The sequence below is a fragment of the Triticum aestivum genome, chromosome 6D, assembly GCF_018294505.1.
Source record: "Triticum aestivum cultivar Chinese Spring chromosome 6D, IWGSC CS RefSeq v2.1, whole genome shotgun sequence".
NCBI lineage: Eukaryota > Viridiplantae > Streptophyta > Magnoliopsida > Poales > Poaceae > Triticum > Triticum aestivum.
Window position 1 is genome coordinate 33,439,930 of NC_057811.1, and position 9,254 is coordinate 33,449,183.

At 49.2% G+C, this 9,254-nt stretch overlaps 1 protein-coding gene and 1 non-coding gene across 2 annotated transcripts; one reads left to right on the plus strand and one right to left on the minus strand.

Moving 5' to 3' along the window:
- Window positions 1–2,738: 2,738 nt before the first annotated feature.
- Window positions 2,739–5,353, plus strand: LOC123143288 (wall-associated receptor kinase 2). The gene is made up of 2 exons (XM_044562150.1): window positions 2,739–3,886; window positions 4,002–5,353. The coding sequence occupies exons 1-2, from the start codon at window positions 2,770–2,772 to the stop codon at window positions 5,183–5,185; spliced, it is 2,301 nt and encodes a 766-aa protein (XP_044418085.1). The 5' UTR covers window positions 2,739–2,769; the 3' UTR covers window positions 5,186–5,353.
- Window positions 5,354–6,296: 943 nt separating this feature from the next.
- On the minus strand, window positions 6,297–6,381 carry TRNAY-GUA (transfer RNA tyrosine (anticodon GUA)). Its single transcript is given in 2 exon segments — window positions 6,297–6,332; window positions 6,345–6,381. It is a non-coding gene; the product is annotated as a tRNA-Tyr (tRNA).
- Window positions 6,382–9,254: the final 2,873 nt, after the last annotated feature.

A 9,254-nucleotide genomic window follows, 5' to 3' on the forward strand; every position in this document is an offset into this window, starting at 1 on the left:
CCGCCAGGGAGCACTAGCGGGCACACAGCCGCCCGCTAGACGCGTCCAATATTCATGTACTCATCATAAATGAATAAATAAGAAAACTGAAAATATTCTAAAAAAAACTAAAATTATAGTTAGTGAAAAGGAGAGAAGTAATAAATATGCCACAAGTAAATAATAATATAGAAAGTTGGAACGGTGAAAAGAAGGGAAATGGAAAAAACAAAAAAGGGAAGTAGAGGAAAAAAAAAAGAAAAAAGAAACAAGGAGCAAAGAGGAAAACAAATACACTCAACTTCGTGTTTGGATCCAACACGTCCTATATATCTAAGAGAGTGATTCCCACTACTTCTAATTATCTCAATACACATGCTTCACATCATAAAAATGTTTATAGTCATTAGATTATTATCTAGATGCACTAGCATCCGTCTGATCTATGCATGAGAATCCTCCACCATGCAACATGCATTAGCAAATTCTAAGTGGGTTTTAAATCACATTAGATATAATTGTGATACAACCCACTAACTATTTTTTCTAGCCATGAAACCATGCCACATCATCACGTCATGCATGTAAGTTATAAGTTACATTTTTCGCATTAGCATGTCCATGGAGCATTGGCACATCATCAGTTCAAGTATGTAAGTCATCGTTTAAGTTTTGGCACTATGTTTTGTGCGCTCATAGACATGGTATTTGTGTTGGGCGCTTGGAGCATACCTATATAGTTGATTTTTCACTTTTTTTATAGAAACAACACTCGTTTTGTCTATTGCTAAACAGCTACAACATACTACTTTTTTTTTCTTACATACTATCTTCCCACATCAGCAAGGCACGCATGTAAATCATACTTTACATGTTTGCATCAATATGTCCATGTAGTGCTGCCAAGCTATATCACATGTTCATGCATGCAAGTTACCAGTTAATTTTCTTGCACTAAGTTTTGTGCTCTCATGGACATGATATACATGTTGGGTGCTTGGAGCTAGCATATACCTATAAAGTTGATCTTTTACTTTTCTTAGAATGACACTCTTTTAACCGTATGTAGTCTATTTTTTTCCTTTTATACATGCGTATGTTATATGCTTCATATTTTTTAATTTTTTTAAGTGTATATCAAGAAATACTTTCATATTTTGTTTCTATCACTTTTAGTTGTTTATGTAGCACCTAATTATGCATTTCTTTTTAACAAGATTACCTAAGCAACGCGCGGGAATCATCTATAGTTAAATATGTGGGTGGTGACTCTATTCCCTGCAATAAGCGGGACATGAAAAGTTTAGTTTTCCCTAGAGAAGAGTGATTCATATGTGCAATTACATTTTTTATTTACATGTTACATGCAATTTCGCATATCTACCGTACCAATCAAAAGAAAAGATTATATTGTGCAAGATTCATTCACCAGGGTACCATCCCAAAATAACATTCGTGGAAATCGTGGTAAAAAAACAAAATCGACACTTCAATGTTATTTTGAAAGCATTTTGGAGTGCTGTTTTTTTTGCCATGACTTCCATGGATGTTCTTTCGGAATGAAAATTTCCAAGCACTGAGAATGTTTGTCAAAGTTTCACCAATTTTTTCTAGATTTTTTCAAAAAAAATCGGGGTTTACTGTTCATCCAGAGCTCATTGAGCTCTGGAGTAGAAGTGGACTTTCGAGCTGTGGGACTTTTTTGGGCTGGTTGCACAGACTTCAAATTGGATAGTCCAAATTTTTTAGGACAGATAATCCGATTGTAATTCTGAATAATACGGTATTCGGTGGATAATGGATGTACTAGATCCAATGTAGGTATCCACTTCTATATTTGCCTTTCTCTTCCCATAACTGTCTAAGCGGATTCGGCCTCGAAATTATCCGACCACCTTTCTCTTCCCATACCCGCCCATTCGAAACCGTATTCGGTATGAAAATTATCTGATCCGGTTTCACCCGGCCTGCCGAGCTGCAGCATCGGATTACTGTGGCCCTGGGAAGGTGAGGAGCATGACATGGCCACCTCCGTTGTCGCCATGTGCTTGGATAAACGGAGGGCGAAGAATCGGAAGTCGTATCCATTTGTGACATGAGTGTTGCGCATTGGACTTGGCGAGGAAATGCTGGTTCAGTAGTGTTTACTTACATTGACAGTTTTTTTCTCTATAATCTTGATATTGATAGTGCTCATCTGATCAAGAATCACTCTACGTGCCCTAAATTCCTATGACATCCACAGTTCTTTGATTCATGCTGCAGCGTGAAATCCATCATCAACTAAACAATCATTTTTTTTTGCGGAGGACTAAACAATCATTTGGTTATGCCGTTTTGGATTTTCCTCTCAAGTGTGGCGCGACTTCGGCTCGCTTCAGCGCTTGTAGTCATCGCTAGGTGGTCCACGGATCTGGATGTAATTTTTATTATTTCTGCTGTTTATTATAATGCCATAATTGAAGATGAAGGAGTAGATGGGATGTTTTTCCGCCATAAACAAAACAAAACAAAACTATTACCTTGTTTGCCCCAATGATGACATTTATGATCGCTTTCGTTTTCCAAGCACAAAATTCATGAGATCGAAAAAGAAGAGACTCGAGAATGTGGATACAAATGTGAAAAGAAGAAAACAATATCTCAGTGTCTTGGTCATCACGATGCAGCCTAGACCAGGTCCGTCAACGCGCACATGCACGCGCGTCACGGTACGTAGGTTGCGTGCAGCTGCCCTCCTACAACTTGCTCAACTTGTAGAAAGCTTTATAATGGATTCGAGCGACAATAATGGAGCAACCCGCCGCGACGATGATTCCGGCCACCGCGCTGACGGTGCTGCTGCTGCAGCTCTGCCTCTCAGCGGCAGCAGCTCAGGCTACCCCAGGTGCGGGCTCCCGCTGCCCAACCAGCTGCGGCGCCGTGCGCGTGCCGTACCCGTTCGGCATCGGCGACGGGTGCTACTGGCCGGGGTTCAACCTCACCTGCGACCGGACGCGCGCAGGAGAGCCGCGGCTGCTCGTCGGCCGCGAACTCCAGGTCGTGGAGATCTCCCTGGCCAACTCCACGGTGCGGGTCGTGGACGGCGCGGGCCAGGTCAAGCTCAACTTCACCGGGCCCGGAGGCCTCGACGGCAGCGGCGCGTGGGGCGGCCTCGGCGCCGCCGGCCCGTACGTGCTGTCGGAGTGGCGCAACCAGTTCGTCGTGACGGGGTGCAACGTGCAGGCCACGCTCGTCGGGGACGGCGGCGGCGGCAACGTCATCAGCGGCTGCTCCTCCTTCTGCTCCATCAACGACAGGTGGACCGGCGCCGTGACCACCTCGAGCTCCACCGGCGACGGCGCCGCCACGGCCACGTGCTCCGGCATCGGCTGCTGCGAGACGCCCGTCCCCATCGGCCGCCCCTCCTACCGCGTGGAGATCAAGTCGCTGGACTCGAGCAACGAGTACGCCGACAGGCTGCCCATCGCGGTGCGCGTCGCCGAGAGAGGCTGGTTCGACGGCGCCTCCGCCTCGCTCCTCAACGACTCGCCCGGGTACTCGCCCTCGCGCCGGCCGGCGGTGCCCGCCGTCCTCGAGTTCGCGGTGGATTCGAAGCCGGTAGTGCTGCCGGGAGTGGCAACGTCGGGCTGCCCCGTGGACGCGCGGAGGAGCGCGTGCCGGAGCAGCCACGCCTCCTGCCGCAACGTCTCCGGCAACTACCGCAGCGGCTACGTGTGCCGGTGCCTGGACGGCTACCAGGGGAACCCATACCTCGCCGGCGGATGCCAGGACATCGACGAGTGCACGCTGCCGGACATGTGCTTCGGCGAGTGCACCAACACGGCCGGCGGGCACCTATGCCGGTGCCCGCGTGGCGCCCATGGCGACCCGCGCATAAGAAATGGCTGCATCAGATCTTCTCTAGGTGAGCACAGAAGCAATAAAATTGCACGTCAGAGATTGCATCGGTTCATGCTCTGTTTTGTATCTCAGAGATTCTTCCTTAACATAAAGACGCATTATTTGTGCACATTCTACAGGTTTAAGTGTCGGCATTGGAGTTGGCAGTGGAGCAGCCCTTCTAATCATGGTACTTGGTGCTATCTTGGTGACCCGAAAGATGAAGCAACGGAGGGCAAAAATGCTCAAGAAGAAATTCTTCAAGCAAAATCGAGGGCATCTGTTGCAGCAATTGGTGTCTCAGAAGGCGGACATCGCCGAGAGGATGATCATCCCCTTGGTGGAGCTACAAAAGGCAACAAACAATTTTGACAAAGCTCGCGAGATTGGTGGAGGAGGGCATGGCACGGTCTACAAAGGGATCATGTCAGACCTGCATGTCGTGGCGATCAAGAAGTCCAAGGTCGCGATCCAGAGGGAGATCGACGAGTTCATAAATGAGGTAGCCATCCTCTCGCAGATCAACCATCGAAACGTGGTGAAGCTCTTTGGGTGTTGCCTTGAGACGGAGGTGCCGTTGCTGGTGTACGAGTTCATCTCCAATGGGACTCTTTACCATCATCTTCATGTCCAAGAACCCGCGCCATCCCTAGCATGGGAAGATCGGGTAAGGATCGCAACCGAAACTGCGAGAGCTCTCGCCTACCTTCACTCGGCGGTGTCATTCCCTATAGTCCATAGGGATATCAAGTCCCAAAACATTCTGTTAGATGGCACTCTCATAGCAAAGGTGTCAGACTTTGGAGCTTCGAGGTGCATTCCGGTCGATCAAACAGAGACCGCAACCGCTATCCAAGGGACATTTGGGTACCTAGATCCCTTGTACTTCTACTCGGGACAGCTCACCGAGAAGAGCGACGTTTACAGCTTCGGTGTCCTCCTCATGGAGCTTTTGACAAGGAAAAAACCATGCTCATATCGGTCATCCGAGGAGGAAACCCTTGTCTCATATTTCACCTCTTCGCTAGCAACAGGCAAGCTGGTTCGCGTGCTAGATCCTCAGGTCGTTGAGGAAGGCGGCAAGGAGGTTGAAGAGGTGGCTGTGCTGGCGGTGGCATGCGTGAGGATTGAAGGAGACCACCGGCCAAGCATGAGGCAAGTGGAGTTGACACTCGAGAGCCTTGGGGCCTCGCATGATAGCTTCGTGATGCATGACATGGATGTGCCGAAGTATCCAGTGATTGAGGGTTCGAACATGGAGGAAACGAGCCGGCAGTATAGCTTGGAAGCAGAGTATTTGTTGTCATCTAGGTACCCTCGGTAGTGAATAAAATCCTTGTGTCAGTTAAATTTGAAATCTGATGACTCCATAATGGTATATAAACTGTTTTACGTTTTTCTTACTAAAAGAAACAACGAGAATTGACATATATGTCCATACCTTGTGGTCTTGTGGAATTGCATAGTCTGGAACTTTGCATGTCTGCCTTAATCCCATTTGTTTTCTCACCGCTCTGACAAAAAAGAGAACTTGCATTAGTGCGACAGACATACAAGCTCTGAAGAATGTTGCATTTTGATTGAAAATTCACTTGACAGGGGTTCAGAACAAAAGAGGTTCAGAACAAGAATTCTGGAGTGATGCACGCATAAGGGGAAAAGAGGTTCAGAACATTTTGATTAAGGCATCAAATGAATTCTGGAGTGATGCACGCATAAAGAAAAAAGAGGTTCGGAACAAAAACTCCAAAATAAAAAGGAACTTGGCTTGATAGGCAACACAAGAAAAAGAAGAAAAGACCATCTGCATCTCCAGGAAGAAAAAAAAAAGTAGGCTCCTTCTTGGCTTGCAGAAAGAAAAAGAGAACATGCCAACACTTGATTATTCAGTAAGAGGAAAAAGAATTTTGGACCAAATGAAGTAGGCTCTCAAGGATACGAATTCATGACAAGTTTGACGGATCTTTTGACATGTCCTAGTGTTTAGGTCTTGAAGATATAGATGAGGGCATATTCTCACCATGATTAAATGATTTACTTCTATTTTGTGTGCCACTGTTCTAGATATTCTGTGTGCCACTGTATTTTCAGAAATAACACACTAAGATTCAGTCCTAGATATATTTTGTGTGCCAGTAATGAATGTCCCCAGTCAAAATTATGATTTTTTTAGGTTCATTTGTATTACGGATAACTCATAACTCAAGTTAAGATCCAAATCATGCCAAGATCTTAGGATTTAATTTGTCAAACTGAACGGAGCAAGGGGGCTGTGATTCAGTTTGGTTCCAAACTGAAGAGAGCAAGGGAATTTAATTTGGTTTCAAACTGAAAAGGGAAGAGAACGCTTAACAGCGAAGCAGCTTCGGGTTGGGTTCGCTGGACAGTCAGCAGATGGTAGAAAAAAAGAAAGATATCGGGCAAAAATCCCTAATTCCGACCTGCCGGATTCGAACCAGCGACCTAAGGATTTTTCTGCAACACTACAGTCCTCCGCTCTACCAACTGAGCTAAGGTCGGCTTGTGTTGAAATTTATTAGTTGCGTTTAATAAAGAAAAGAGTGTGTAACTACATGAGATGCACAATCTGCTAACCAACAGTACATTTTTTTCTACTCAACAGCACTTGAGGAAACATGTTGAAGGCAATGCAACTCTCGATGTATTGATTGGGTGCACGGTGCACATATATAAGTACAAGGGCAGCCCTCAGCCTCATCTATACAAGGAAACTAGTGGCGGGGCCGGTAGGAGATTATCCTAACATATACATGCACATAATATGTTCAACGCCCCCCGCAGTCGATACGTCACCAGTGCCGCATAGACTAGACCGGAACTCCTCAAATGTAGGCGTCGGTAACCCCTTGGTCATAACATCGGCAAACTGCTGAGCGGTGGGAACATGAAGAACGCGGATGCGCCCAAGAGCCACCTGCTCTCGCACGAAGCGAATGTCGAGCTCAATATATATGCTTCGTGCGACGATGATGAACGGGGTTGGCGGAGAGGTAGACTGCAGAGACATTGTCACAGTAGAAAATGGTGGCCTCCGGGACGTCAAGAAGCAACTCCTGGAGAAGCTGCAGGAGCCACGAGCACTCGGCGACGGCATTGGCCACAGCACGATACGCAGCCTCAGCACTGGAGAGGGATACCATGGGTTGTCGTTTAGACGACCACGATATGAGCGAGGGACCCAGGTAGACACAGTAGCCCGAAGTGGAGCGACGGGTGTCCGGACAGCCAGCCCAATTGGCGTCACTATAGGCAACAAGGTCGGTCGAGGGCGAGGCCATCAACGTAAGACCCAGAGCCGTGGTGCCGCGGATATACCGAAGAATCCGCTTCACCAGGTTCCAATGAGTGTCGCGAGGGGCGTGCATGTGGAGACACACCTGCTGGACGGCGTACTACAGGTCCGGCCGAGTGAGCGTCAAGTACTGAAGGGCGCAGACGATGGAGCTATAGAACGCCGCATCCGGCGCGGGTGAACCGTCGAGCGCAGAAACCTTGGCCTTCGTGTCGATAGGCGTGGGGACAGGCTTGCAGTTAAGCATGTCTGCCCGCTCAAGAAGGTCCTGCGCATACTGCTGCTGGTGGAGAAAGAACCCATCGGCGCGGCGTACCACCTCAATGCCGAGGAAGTAGTGCAACGGGACGAGGTCCTTAATGGCGAACTCGGCGCTGAGGCGAGCAGTATGCTGGCGAAGGAGCTCTGGCGAGGAGGCCGTCAGGACGATGTCGTCGACGTAGAGGAGCAGGTAAGCGGTCGCCGGAGCCTGGTGGTAGACAAACAGCGAGGCGTCGGAGCGATTAGCTCGGAACCCAAGCTGCTGCAGGAAGCTGGCGATCCGCTGGTACCAGGCTCGAGGGGCCTGCTTCAACCCGTATAAGGAGCAAGCACACGTGGTCAAAACGAGCCGCATCGACGAAGCCAGTTGGCTGCTGACAGAAGACCTGCTCCGAGAGATGGCCATGCAAGAACGCGTTTGACACATCCATCTGATGCACCGGCCAGGCGCGAGAGACCGCGAGCTGAAGGACCGTGCGAATCGTACCCGGTTAGACAACCGGGGCGAAGGTGTCGGTGAAGTCGACTCCAGCACGCTGCCGGAACCCGCGTACCACCCACCGAGCCTTATAGCGCTCGAGAGACCCGCCAGGACGAGTCTTATGCCGGAAGACCCACTTGCCGGTGATGACGTTAGCATGGGCGGGCCGCGGGACAAGCTGCCAGGTGCGGTTGCGCACCGGCACGTCGAACTCCTCCTGCATCGCAGCGAGCCCATGTGGATCGCGAAGCGCGGCTCGAGCTGACGACGGGAGGGGTGACGGTGAAGACGTCGAGGCAGCAAGGAGGTACTCATCCGCGGAATAGCGCGTGCTGGGTCGGTGGATGCCGGCGCGAGCACGGGTGACCATGCGGGTGTCCGGGGCGGCCGGCGGGACCGGCGAGGCCGGTGATACGTCTCCGTCGTATCTATAATTTTTGATTGTTCCATGCCAATATTCTACAACTTTCATATATTTTTGGCAACTTTTTATACTATTTTTGTGACTAACATATTGATCCAGTGCCCAGTGCCAGTTCCTGTTTGTTGCATGTTTTATGTTTCGCAGAAACCCCATATCAAACGGAGTCCAAACGGGATAAAAATGGACGGACAATTATTTTGGAATATTTGTGATTTTTGGGAAGTAAAATCAACGCGAGACGGTGCCCGAGGTGGCCACGAGGGTGGGGCCCATGCCAACTCCAGGCAGGCGCGCTCCTGACCCTCGTGGGCCCCCCGTAAGGCGGTTGATGCCCTTCTTCGGCCGCAAGAAAGCTAATTTTTGGAAAAAAGATCTGGGTGAAGGTTTCAATCCAATCGGAGTTACGGATCTCCAGATATAAAAGAAACGGTGCCAGGGCAGAATCCCAGAACGCAGAAACAGAGAGAGACAGAGAGACAAATCCAATCTCGGAGGGGCTCTCGCCCCTCCCATGCCATGGAGGCCAAGGACCAGAGGGGAAACCCTTCTCCCGTCTAGGGAGGAGGTCAAGGAAGAAGAAGACGAAGGGCCCCCCTCTCCCCTTCTCTTCCGGTGGCGCCGGAACGCTGCCGTGGCCATCATCATCACCACAATCTTGACCAACAACTTCACCGCCATCATCACCAACTCTTCCCCCCCTCTATGTAGCGGTGTAACCTCTCTCTTACCCGCTGTAATCTCTACTTAAACATGGTGCTCAACGCTATATATTATTTCCCAATGATGTATGGCTACCCTACGATGTTTGAGTAGATCCGTTTTGTCCTATGGGTTATTTGATGATCAAGATTGGTTTGAGTTGCATGTTTTATTATTGGTGCTGTCCTATGGTGCTCTCCGTGTCGCGCAAGCGT